Raw genomic sequence first — 13,724 nt, forward strand, 5'->3', positions numbered from 1 at the left:
TTGCTGCTTGTGTGGCACGTAGCGCGGTCTTGTTGAAAGTAAACGTTGTACAAATCAATACCATCCGATTCCGGCCCTAAAAAATCATTAATAATCTCTCGATAGCGCAATCCATTCATCGTAACTATTGCTCCAGCTTTATTTTCGAAAAAGTAAGGTCCAATGACTTCGCCGGACCATAAACCGCACCAAACAGTCACACGTTAAAAATAGAGAGACTTTTGAACAATAACTCTTTGATGATTTTTCGATGGAATTCCGGATCATTTTCACGCATTTCAAGGACCCAATCGAAGCGTGTATCGTTCCATTTTTATTAATGGCGTAGTTTCTACTTGTCAAATGTCAAAAAATTACAGCTTCAAAAGTAACATCTGCCGAAATAGCGGGCTATTCACAATAACACCTCTTATTGGAAAACCCTGTATTTAATAAGTGAAGACGGCTCACAAACGAAAGATCTAAAACAGGAAAGACAAACTGAGATTCAGTTGCATCCAAAGATATTAGAAGAACGAGATATGCTATGTCGGCCGCCGGACCGTAGCCGGAGTACTACCTAATTAGGGTACTTTGAACGGTATAGGGACGTGTACGCACAGAAATATGTTCTATGTATTAGTGCGGATACCTTAGCGCAATCGAAGGTGTGCAGTAGTATTGGTGAACAAAACCGGCGACACTGGGCAAAACAATTCCACTCAGTACGAACTGCGCATAGCACATCTCGTTCTTCTAATATCTTTGGTTGCATCTATAAATTAAACCCAGGACCTCTTAATTGGGAGTGCTCTGACCACTTAGCTAATTCGAACACATTAACTTAGGTCATTTTTAACCGTTTCATAATTAACTTAAAGCTGAGAAAATTTAACGCAAGTCGTTAGTATTGTCTTCAATGATTATGAATTTAAATTCAATTATTAATCCTTTCAAAAGCACACATTGATTACAAATTAATGTACACGAATGCATTCATTAACGATAAATCGGTAAAGCATTAAAAACCTTTATTCTTTACACGGATATGTGATCATGTGGATGGTATTAAAACTATAAGGATGGGTTATTTCACAGAACTTAAACAATTCATCAAATTTCAAAGTTAATTTTCAAGTTCTTTGAAGGTTCTATTCGTGTTCTGTTATTATATCATTATCGACCGATTCTTTCACAAAACTAACAAATTACAGAACTTGAATAGAACTTTCAAGGAACTTGATAAACACTTTTGAAATTTGTTGAATTGTTCAAATTCTGTCAAACAACCCGTCCTTAGTCCACCTACACGAATAAAATTAAGCATGCGACAATTATTTATGTGCCGGGTCATGAAACTGTTTACTGGAATTCAAGAATAAGTTAATCATATTGTGGAGAATCACTTATCAACCTTATAAGTTAATTTTTAGATGTGTAATCCCTAACCTCCATAAATGGTAACAACCCGACGATTTCACGCGGTAGAATAGAAATTTAATATATTCTTGAATATTTCTCTTTTCGATAAATGACAATCAGACGATCAGAACGACTATTGGACCGGAATCCTGAGGAATTACACGGTGAGTTCATTCTTACAATTATTTTCAAATTTTTTAATTTACACTTTGTTCCTGAATACTAAATGCTCCTCAGTAAATATAAAATTATTGTGATTGTTACGACAATTTCAGATATACGAGAATGCAAAACCCCATACTGTGATTTTAAAGACATCCTGATTTTCATGATTTATTTTTTCCAACTAATGATAAAAATGTCTCTTATTCTTTTAAGAATTAAGCTTGCGTAAAAAATCTTTTTCAGTGAGAATTCCAAATCATCTCTACAAGGGTGCATGCAGAGCAGCAATATAGAGTTCCAACAGTGACGTACATCATTGCAGAGAATAGCAACCAAATCTCTTCATGCTACCAGTACTTCATCCCCACGAGATTCTGCAAGCCACAGCAAGCAGCATAGAACGCCGCTGGAGACAAAAGAACCGATACAATCGTAAAGTTTTAAAATTTTCACTAATTTGAGTACCTACATGACTTTGCAAAATGTGTTATTACAACAATATGTTACAACTAAATCCTGACAAATTTTAAATGGGAACAATTTTAATCAACAATTCTATAATTGGATTGGAACTACCTACTTATTAAAATAAATTAAGCAAATTTTTAATCTGGAAAAATATATACAAATATCAATCTGTAAATTAAAGGTTCGAATCTCGGATAATATTACCAAAATATTCCAACAATTTATGACTCTATATTAGTTTCGAAAAAATTACATAGATGGTTCCTTTAAAAAAGTAAATTCCATTGATTTTTTAAAAAAATATCCATCTGCATATTTGCCAAATTTCCACACATTTGCTAATCTCGAACTAAATGCGAAATGACCACACCTGTCAGCCAAGACAGTAACCTCGATAAATTCTTCTCCGAACAAACCTCCGGAACGAGTTCAACGTGTAATCAACAAACTAACAACATGGAATCTACCAACACAAATCAAGACCTCCACCATGTCTCAGTAAGGCTTCCACCTTGCTGGAAGGACAACATTTCATTATGGTTTGTGCAGACAAAGGCACAATTTGCAAATTCACGAATAAAAGACGATTTTACAAAATACAATATCATCGTCGCAGCCCTAGATTCGCAAATTCTACAAAGCGTGAGTGACATTGTCACGAAGCCGCCAACAGCTGAGAAATATGCAACTCTCAAGACAGCACTTATTGACCGTCTCCAAGATTCAGCGGAGAAGCGTCTGACACGTCTTCTCATAGGGATTCAGCTAGAAGATAGGAAACCCACAGAACTCCTACGTCATATGCTTGAATTGGCCGGACCCGCTTTAGCGGAAAGTGAAATAGTGCGAACATTATGGATGCAGCGCCTACCACAACACGCGCAAGCAATACTCTCAGCACTCTCGGAAAATAATATCTACCAACTGGCGTCAGCAGCAGATAAAATAATTGACATATACCAAACAACTGAATGCAGTGCGGTGGATCACAAGAATAGGCAGAGTTCATCAAGAGCGGAACCAACCGAAACATCCATATTGCTACAACTCCAGAAACAAGTTTCAGCTCTCACACACGAAGTATCCAAGTTAAAACTTACCCAGACGAATCGCTCTACAGATTTCCGAGGAAGAAGAAATCAAAGTCCTCGTAGGAACTTCTCATATCATAATGCACCACAACATAACTACACAAGAAGAAGCAGGTCCAAGTCTCGTGATAGACCAGCTGAGAAGAACAATGATTTTTGCTATTACCACACGCGATTTGGGGAAAAGGCTCACAAGTGCTATCAACCTTGCTCTTTTACTAAAAAAACTTCGGGAAACGACAGCGGAACCTCGCAGTAGAGACATGTGAGATTCCCAACAACAAAACTTGTCGTCTCTTCGTGTATGACTTGCAAACACGACAGAAATTCCTTGTGGATACTGGTGCAGATGTGTCTGTCATACCGAGAAATCCATCTTATAACAAGAACAGTTTAACTTCTGACAATTATCCCACTACGCTGTACGGAGCGAATGGTAATCCCATTAAAACCTATGGTACAAGGACCGTCGAGCTCAATTTTGGCCTACGACGGGCATTAAAATGGCGATTCATTGTTGCCGATGTTTCAAGACCGATACTAGGCGCAGATTTTCTACACAATTACAACTTAACGGTTAACCTCAAAAAAGCAATTATCGCAGACCAGTCTACAGGTTTACTAATCAAGGGAACAACTTACAAAGGACCAACTTCTGGAGTCTCTACCATTTCTACATCGCAAAAATATCGGGACATCCTGAACAAATATCCTAACTTAACAAGACCTAATATGAAAATTCCTGATAAACAAAAACATTCAGTAACCCATTGTATAGAGACGAAGGGACCTCCTGTCACTGAGCGTGCTCGTAGGCTGGCACCAGCTCTACTCGAAGCAGCCAAAAAGGAATTTAAGTTCTTAATGGAGCAGGGGATTTGCAGGCCATCAAAAAGTAATTGGGCCAGCCCCTTGCACATGGTCAAGAAGCCAAATGGTGAATGGCGTCCATGCGGGGACTACCGCAGATTAAACGCAAAAACAATCGTAGACAAATATCCTATATCTCAACTGCAGGATTTCGCACACAAATTATCAGACGCTACTATATTCAGCACCATAGACATGACGCGTGCCTACCACCAAATACCAGTGGAACCAGCGGACATACCAAAGACAGCGATCATTACCCCATTTGGGTTATTTGAATTTACACGTATGCAATTTGGACTAACAAATGCAGCACAAAGCTTCCAGCGATTTATGCATGCTGTAACCAAAGACTTAGATTTTTGTTTCGTTTATTTGGACGACATATTAATCGCTTCCAAAAACGAAGAAGAACACAAAAAACATCTAGACTTACTGCTAAATCGTCTTGCCGAATATGATCTGGTAATTAATATAAACAAGTGCCAATTTGGTGTGCATACAGTTAACTTCTTGGGACACACAATCACCCAAAAAGGAATGTCGCCAATTAAAGAAAAAGTAACAGCAGTCACAGAGTTTCCAACACCAAAAACAGCAAAAGACTTACGAAGATTTTTGGGAATGCTAAATTACTATCGCCGATTTCTTCCAAATTCTATCAACACACAGACTAAACTATTCAACAGCATCAGCGGTTACAAAAAGAACGACAAAAGGATACTTACATGGAATCAAGAACTGACAGAAGCGTTTGAGGAAAGTAAACAGCAATTAGCAAATGCAGCTTTACTCGCGCATCCAATCCCATCAGCAAGAATTTCTATAATGGTCGACGCTAGCGACATAGCCATGGGAGCCTCACTACAACAGTTCAACGACAACTCTTGGGAACCTCTAGGATTTTTCTCGAAAAAATTTACACCTGCTCAGAAGAAGTACAGCACTTTTGATCGAGAACTTACCGCCATTTACGAAACTGTAAAATATTTCCGGAACCACATTGAAGGTAGAAATTTCACAATATATACGGACCATAAACCAATTACCTTCGCCTTTAATAAGAAGCGAGCCACTAGCTCACCACGTCAAGAAAGGCAGCTTGATTATATAGTGCAATTTTCAACAGACATTAGACATGTTTCCGGAGAACATAACGTAGTAGCTGACGCACTATCTCGCATAGATGAGATTAATAGTCCTACTTCTATCGACTTTAGGCAGATGGGAATAGCGCAGTGTCAAGACGACGAACTTATGAAGGCAAAAGATGACACCGCCCTCGCCTTACGTCAAATGGTGATACCTGGCACCGAAACTTCAATATGGTGTGACATATCAACAGGTCAAATCAGACCATTTGTACCGGCTTGCATGCGAAAACAAGTCATTGAAAGTGTACATAATATTTGCCACCCTGGCATCCTGGGAACAACAAAAACAATTAAACAAAGATTTGTATGGAATAACATGGCTAAAGACATAAAAAACTTTGTCAAGCAATGTGTAGCCTGTCAAAAAGCTAAGGTCTCCCGACATACTGTTGCACCATTAGCAACGTATATATTACCTGAGGATCGATTCCGAAATATACATATCGATCTTGTTGGACCTCTCCCAATATGTAACGAGTACCCGTACATACTGACAATGGTCGATAGATTTACCCGATGGCCGGAGGCAATTCCTCTAAAAAATATGACAGCAGAAACGGTCGCCACGGCATTGACGACCCATTGGATTGCCCGTCATGGAACTCCTGACAGCATAGTAACCGACCAGGGGCGTCAATTTGAAAGTTGCCTCTTCAAAAAACTTACAGAGAAGTTTGGCATCAAGCACCAGAGAACAACTGCGTATCACCCACAAGCCAACGGTATGATTGAGAGATGGCACCGTACGTTAAAATCATCTCTTATGGCATGTGGAGACCAGAATTGGGTTGAAAATCTACCACTCATTTTACTTGGCCTTAGAGCAACAGTACGTGAGGATTTAAAGTGTTCACCAGCAGAACTAACTTACGGTAGAACTCTTAAATTACCCTGCGACTTCTTCGCAGCAACTCCACGCGAGGAACCAGATACGTATATAGGACGACTCCAGCGGAAGTTCGAGAACATCAAATCAACTCCTGCCAGCGTCCACGGTACAAGAAAATTTTTTGTTCATAAGGACCTACCTACTTCTACACATGTGTTCCTTAGAACCGATGGGGGAAGAAAGCCACTTCAGAACCCCTACGAAGGCCCATTCAAAGTTGAAGAGCGTAATGAAAAAACATTCGTCATTACCGTTAAAGGACAACCAAAACGCGTCTCGATAGACCGACTAAAACCCGCCTTTATACCAGTAGAGGATAATGTACCTATTTCAACATCTATCCAGGAACCACTCCCAGAAAACATTACAAGAACAAGATCTGGTCGCAAAGTTCATTTTCCTGATAGATACCAATCAGTACGCAAATTAATGGAACTATGGCAATATAAATTCATTTCCTTATTAACATTCATACAAACTCTTATCAAGTATAAGTTGATTCATACAAAACAAAATTTTATAGTAACCTATATAAAATACATAACCAAACTCATGGGAATTTCAAAGTATATATATTTTAAATTTACCGAGCAAAAATACTAAAAGTCTACAAAAACTTGATGAAATTTTGAGCTTTAGTATTTAAACTATCATAATTCTTGTAACAAATGAAAATTTTTCATTCTTAAAATCATGTAAATAACATGTAACTAGTTTTAAGTAAACTTTAAAATCGTATATTACACGATACAACATCAATGTCTAAGATATTATCTTACAACCAGCTAAGATAGCGAACACTTTAATATGTTTTACAATAAATGTACCAAGCATAATATATCACGCATTAATATAACATATGTCTTACCATTATATCTTGCCATAACATATAACATGTACTTAAGATAACTTATATATATAAAACGGACTAAATATTGAACATTTATCATGTAAACCGTATACCAGATAAATGTATACCTATATAATAAACATATCCAAGTTCAAAACCATTCCGCTATACGCGTTGAAGTTTCATATATTAAAAAAAAAAAAAAAAAATTTAAGCATTTTTATGTAAGTCTTGTTATGCAAAAATTTTACAGGTACTTTCAACAACTTTTAACAAACCTATGTACTTAGTTTTACAGTAAATTATGTATTCTAATGGAATTGAACATGTTGTTGAAATTTTCTCATTTATATGATACAATAATATTTTATACCATTTCTTTTAATGAAATGTAATTGTTTATAACCTTGTAATATTTTAACCGCATCCTCTCAAGTGTGATGCAGGTAACCTGCATCACACCTGATAGAATGTGTTGTTAAAAAAAACTATTTTATCTAAATATTACTCCTTAAGTGTTTACAATGGTATTAGTAAATTTATCACAAGTTCAGGTATTCAAACCTAGTATATAAATAGACTACACTTGTAAACAGTTGACGAGCTATTATTATATGTTCATAAGAAGCAAATATTTTTTAATATATACTATGTACTCACTAAATTGAATTTTCAGGTTCATGCATTTATAACTTGTACTTTATATTATAAATAGTTTTAATAATGTACTTTATCATATTTCAGTAATAGAAAATTTACTTTATATGAATAATAATAATTGTACAGCTTCTAGTATAAACACACAAGATGTTTCTAGGCTACCTTTACATGACATTCATGCCATCATTCAGCCAATAGCTTGAAATAATTTTGCCCATTTTTAGCCAAGCTCCAAACCAAATGTTGTTGAAGCCGCACTAGTTATAGATTTAATTTTTAAGCTCATGGAATATTTTTATACAACTAGTGATATAGGTGATATACAATAATGCACATAATCTTAAAATCATAATTTTTATTGCATTCAAAATTGTTCATGATGTACAGTACATACAGTAATTTAATAAAGTCACAGACATATGTTTTCAAACAGTATTGTAGTCCTAGGTATAAAGAACCAATTTTAAATATTAAGATTTCTTTTTATGTCGTTATAACTTTATAACTGGAGGGGAGGCGTGTGGAGAATCACTTATCAACCTTATAAGTTAATTTTTAGATGTGTAATCCCTAATCGCAGAGATCTGAACGGCGTAAAGATAACCAGAGATCATTCCGATTCTAATAGCCGTTCTGACTAGTCCTGTCATACGTTTGTCATTCTCCACATTAAAGCCTTTCTATTTTAATGTAAAACTGTAATCTGTTAAAATAAAATTATCCTTCTGAAATATAATCGTATTTATTGGAGTCAAAATATACATGGATGGTGTTGGATTGTTTGTAGCACAGGTAAGTGTTAAATACACGACGTCCTTAACCTCCATAATATTTAAATGTAGCACATTGTCTAAGACATATTTTTTTTTAATTAAGACCTGTATCAGAGCACATTTTGACTCAAAAAATATTATGTATTTATATTCGATAACTTTTAACAATATTCGCATAATACTAAGAAAATCTTAATCTTTAAGGACATGTTTGGATTGCAGGTAAATAAACATAATTAAAAAAATAGATAAATATTCTAATTTATTTTTAATGCTTGGCTACATGCACCATTATCATTGCCTATCAACGTACATATTATCCTGCTATAACCCATGTCCCAACATCTCAAAAATTTATAGAATTTGATTTGCGTGGGAATATTTAAATTTTTAATCTGTTAATTACAAAGACTTCCTTCGCGGTGCCGCTTTGCGCAGTTGTGGTCCGGAAACAAATATTGTCTGAGGAAATTTCATTTCCAAAGCTCAGTCAGTTTTCGAACACCGTCGGGAGAGGGCGCTTTCGCTTTTCGTGAAAAATACTCCGCTAAATCCAAACAATCATATTTACATCAAATCAACATTGTGCAAATGTTTGTTTTGTGAATTTATTCAAACTCAGTTACATTGCCAGTCAAGTGCTTTTCTCTGTTTCGTCACAAAAAGGCAAAATTCAGCTGAAAGGGTAGGTTTTTACAAGCTATTTTATTTGACACACATATATCTTTTAGGGTTTGTTTACATTCTAAATTTCGTAGAAGCGAGTAACTCTGAAATTTTGTTAATAAATTAGAAAAACATATTTTGCGTGATGTATTCATCACACGTAGTACTATTCTGTTTTCCAAGCAGGTTTTATAATATATATTTTTTAGAATTTTATGAAGAAAATTTCCTTTGAAATAACGTTCAAAGGAGAATGAATACGCATTAAGGATTTTATTTTGGAAAATACTCTATTGATTGCTGTTTTTTTTTAATAAATGAATTCGAAATTTATTTTAGAAACAGTTTTTTTCCTTTTACTACCTAAAAATAAAAAAATTTCAAATTCCGAACATAGGTTGATTTGTATATTATTTTAAATGAATTTGAAACTGGTAATTCCGATTAATTAGATCTATATATAGTCAACATGTTTTTTTATCACTACATAATAATAATAATAATACTTGGATGACTTTTATAGCGCCGTTTTTGTGCAAAAACACCTCAAGGGCGCTGTACAAACTTATAATACATTTCTACAGTGTTATTACTTAACTATTTATGGAGAAAATATACAGTACAATACTTACCTGGTAGGTCACTTGATATTAACACTTAATTAACATTATCTTATTGTTTATTGGTGAAATTTAGATACAGGATTTAGGACTTAATTGAAAAATTGAAAAAATAATGTTCCTTATTACGATAAGAATGCGGCTTAAAGATGATTTAGACTTTGCTTTTGATTTTTTTTTGTTTTCTTTGTTGTTTGTTCTACTTAACCTCTCTTTTTTGTAATCTATTTTATTTGAAAGACATATTTTTATTTTTCAAAATGCCTCTGTAAAATTGTGGGTATTGCTTCGCAGTAACATATTTATGCATTGTAAATTCTTCCCGTCCGTAGCACAATGAAGAAAGTTGTTGGCCTCATCAATCTAGTGCTTTAATGTCTTTTTTGCTGTATGTATATACAATAATATAAAAATTATTTTCTACCTGGTACATTTTTATTTTAACGATGATATACATATGCACGTAAGTATTAGCTCATCGGATCTGCTCTTTAGCAAGAAATAAAAATGAATAGTATAAAATGTGTTTTGTTAAATCATACAATTATAGGTAGTTACTCAATTATTAACAAATATATATTTTGAATGAATGAAATTGCTAATAGTCGCCACACGGACCAAAAATCTGTAGCAAGCTAAAATAAAACGTTCAACATATTGTAACAGGAAGAGATTGCGGTCAGGAAACATAAATATGTTTGTTTATCATTTGACATTCTGCAATCTCTATTCTGTTATTAAATAATTGTATACAACGTGTAGGTACACATTACATAATTAAAAAGCAAGCAATTTGAAAAAAAATGGGATTAAAAATATTATATTTTCGAGGTCATCCTTTTGTAACATTTCAATGTGAGGGAAGGCAGTTAATTAGGATATTAAGATATGCGAGTACAACACTCTCTTATTTTTTATATTTATTTCAATAAATAACATAAATATTCAGTTAAAAAGTATAAAGTTAGGTACAAAAATATTTTTGTTATAAGTTATACATTACTGTGATATTTTGACTTTATATTTATTTTTCTGCAATTGTATTAATAGTCGTTTCCTGCACTATTTTCATGTATAATTTCGTAAATATTTTTTATATACATGTATGTAAAAGCCTTAATAGGCGTGAAATAAATAAATAAATAAATTACAATATTTAAATACTGAAGACAATATTAGTGATTTTTTCAAACGAAAATCTGAAACAGAAAAATAAGAAAAGGAAACGGTCACATCTGGGACTCGAACCCAGGACCCTTGTCTTTCCGGGACAATGCTCTACCAACTGCGCTAATGGGACCCTATCCTATTCGGTCACTTTTAACTGTATCATACTTCGAATAAGAACTACCAACGTTGTCTTCATTTTTTCACCGCAGATTTTTATTGGCAACTATCTTTATGTATGATCGCAAGATTCAACCCGAACTAAATGCAATCCTAGACAGCGTCTTATAGATAAACCTATCTTATTGTTTTTATTTTTAATGTGCGACATCTATTGACTTTTTTAGTTCGGATAGATGTCGCACATTAAAAATAAAAACAATAAGATAGGTTTATCTATAAGACGCTGTCTAGGATTGCATTTAGTTCGGGTTGAATCTTGCGTTCATACATAAAGATAGTTGCCAATAAAAATGTGCGGTGAAAAAATGAAGACAACGTTGGTAGTTCTTATTCGAAGTATGATACAGTTAAAAGTGACCGAATAGGATAGGGTCCCATTAGCGCAGTTGGTAGAGCATTGTCCCGGAAAGACAAGGGTCCTGGGTTCGAGTCCCAGATGTGACCGTTTCCTTTTCTGATTTTTCTGTTTCAGATTTTCGTTTGAAAAAATCACTAATATTGTCTTCAGTATTTAAATATTATAATTTGAGGTTTTACTCAATAAGTTATTCCGAAAAATAATAATTCATTTTCTAGACTTGCAGAAAAAGTCAATAGATGTCGCACATTAAAAATAAAAACAATAAGATAGGTTTATCTATAAGACGCCGTCTAGGATTGCATTTAGTTCGGGTTGAATCTTGCGATCATACATAAAGATAGTTGCCAATAAAAATCTGCGGTGAAAAAATGAAGACAACGTTGGTAGTTCTTATTCGAAGTATGATACAGTTAAAAGTGACCGAATAGGATAGGGTCCCATTAGCGCAGTTGGTAGAGCACTGTCCCGGAAAGACAAGGGTCCTGGGTTCGAGTCCCAGATGTGACCGTTTCCTTTTCTGATTTTTCTGTTTCAGATTTTCGTTTGAAAAAATCAATAATATTGTCTTCAGTATTTAAATATTATAATTTGAGGTTTTACTCAATAAGTTATTCCGAAAAATAATAATTCATTTTCTAGACTTGCAGAAAAAGTCAATAGATGTCGCACATTAAAAATAAAAACAATAAGATAGGTTTATCTATAAGACGCTGTCTAGGATTGCATTTAGTTCGGGTTGAATCTTGCGATCATACATAAAGATAGTGTGATGGACTCGCCCTGGGATAATTTTTTTTATTGTTGATTTATTATGGTGGGAAAGAAATTTTCAGTTGGTCTCACGACATAGGGGATTACCAGATGTTGGACAACTGATTTTAAAACAAGTGCTTAGATTTATTAGGGTAGAGAAAAAATAGGAACATGCACTGTATCGTCACAGACCTCCGTGATGGTCGTTTGAATTCTTAGATTTTATTCAGTGGGGTAGTAATGGATTTGCCAGAGTAGGGGGGGGATAGGAAAAAAAAACCTAACGAGATCGATAAGAAACAATTCAACTAGGTTGAGCAATGCTACTAAGTGGCTTTCTAAGTATGAAATACGCCGTTAAATATAGTTACGTAATTTTCTAAGGATTCAGACGAATTATAATTATGAATAGCGAGGTAAATAACATTTTAACAGGACGAGTTTGGAATTTGCCTAATTAAATTAAAATCTCGCAAGAAGATTTAAAAAATAAAACTATCACATCATAATTATTTACTACATTCTAGAATTAGGTTGGTAATTTGAAAAGAGGCTAAAAACTGGTGGGCCAACACTCCACTGGACTGGAAGAGTCTTGTTACATTCTTTTGAACAAAGAATTGGACATTTTACTTGAGAAGTAACAATTTATTGGTTTTGAAACGATTTAAATTGATGTGTTCCTTTAGTGCATTTCTGTCTTTTGAATACAAAAAGCATTCAGAATTCAAAAGAACATAAATTAGAAATCGCATATGGCGATTTGGGGGGGTTGGTTTGGGGAGGGGGAGTCTGGATTTGAAAGCGCGGGGAGACGGTCGAGACAGTTAGCGTTGAAGAACGGAAGAAGGAAGTCGATAGTCGGTGGTTAGAAAAAGCGGTTCAAGATAGTCAGTTTGAAAACGTTGGGAGACGATCAAATACAGTCAAGGGAGTCAGAGTTTCAAGGTCTGGGAGACGGTCAGGAATAATCAGGATCGGTCAGCGTTTTAAGATAGTCGAGTCAGTAAAAACTAGGAAGCGCGTCAACTAGAATTAATCGTCGGGACGCGAACACGGCTAAAGTCATTTAGTGTAGAAGGAGTGATTTTTCTAACAGCATGAGTATTTTACTGCATGTGTGTGTGGTTGTTTCTTATAATTATTTGGATTGTTGACACTAAGATGTATCGGTAAGTCTATTATAATCTAATTATTAACACTTATTTCCCTAATGTAAACCAAATAATTCAATTGTATTTTGAAGTAAGAGTATTTAACTTGAATACTATAGAATAAAATCTTCAACAGAATAATAGAGTGCGGACCCTTTTAGCAGAAGAGGCCATAAATCACCTATTGTGTTAAGACCGCCTGGGCACTGGGTTAGTTTTAACTTTGGATTATCGAACAATGCGCATTATTTTGAGTCATGAGTTGGACTATTTTATGCAATTTAAAATGATTTAATAATTCTCCAGTAATAATATTTAACGATTAGGTTATACGGAATTCATAAAATATATTTAATTAAATATAACTTATTCAAACATCACTCTTTTCATTCATTTTTGAATCGGGATAACGCAGCGGGTTGAAGCTAGCCGCCGAGAGAATTCATCTGTCTGGCATTCCTATTCTATCAAGTAAGATTTTCATTTTTCATAAGTTTGG

General features: G+C 34.5%; 2 protein-coding genes across 2 annotated transcripts in view; both read left to right on the forward strand.

Moving 5' to 3' along the window:
- Positions 1–2,394: 2,394 nt before the first annotated feature.
- Positions 2,395–3,384, forward strand: LOC149411577 (uncharacterized). The gene has a single exon (XM_089646684.1). The coding sequence runs from the start codon at positions 2,395–2,397 to the stop codon at positions 3,382–3,384; it is 990 nt and encodes a 329-aa protein (XP_089502810.1).
- A 5,475-nt stretch (positions 3,385–8,859) lies between these two features.
- LOC149411578 (serine/threonine-protein kinase 32A) overlaps positions 8,860–13,724 on the forward strand; it is a 465,118-nt gene continuing 460,253 nt past the window's right edge. The window contains exon 1 of the mRNA XM_089646859.1: positions 8,860–9,006. The gene's annotated coding sequence lies outside the window, so the exon portion shown is untranslated. The remainder of the gene's footprint in view (positions 9,007–13,724) is intronic.

This window comes from Hesperophylax consimilis, chromosome 25 (genome assembly GCF_061612785.1).
Source record: "Hesperophylax consimilis isolate HC1 chromosome 25, BYU_Hcon_1.0, whole genome shotgun sequence".
Classification (NCBI taxonomy): Eukaryota; Metazoa; Arthropoda; class Insecta; order Trichoptera; family Limnephilidae; genus Hesperophylax; species Hesperophylax consimilis.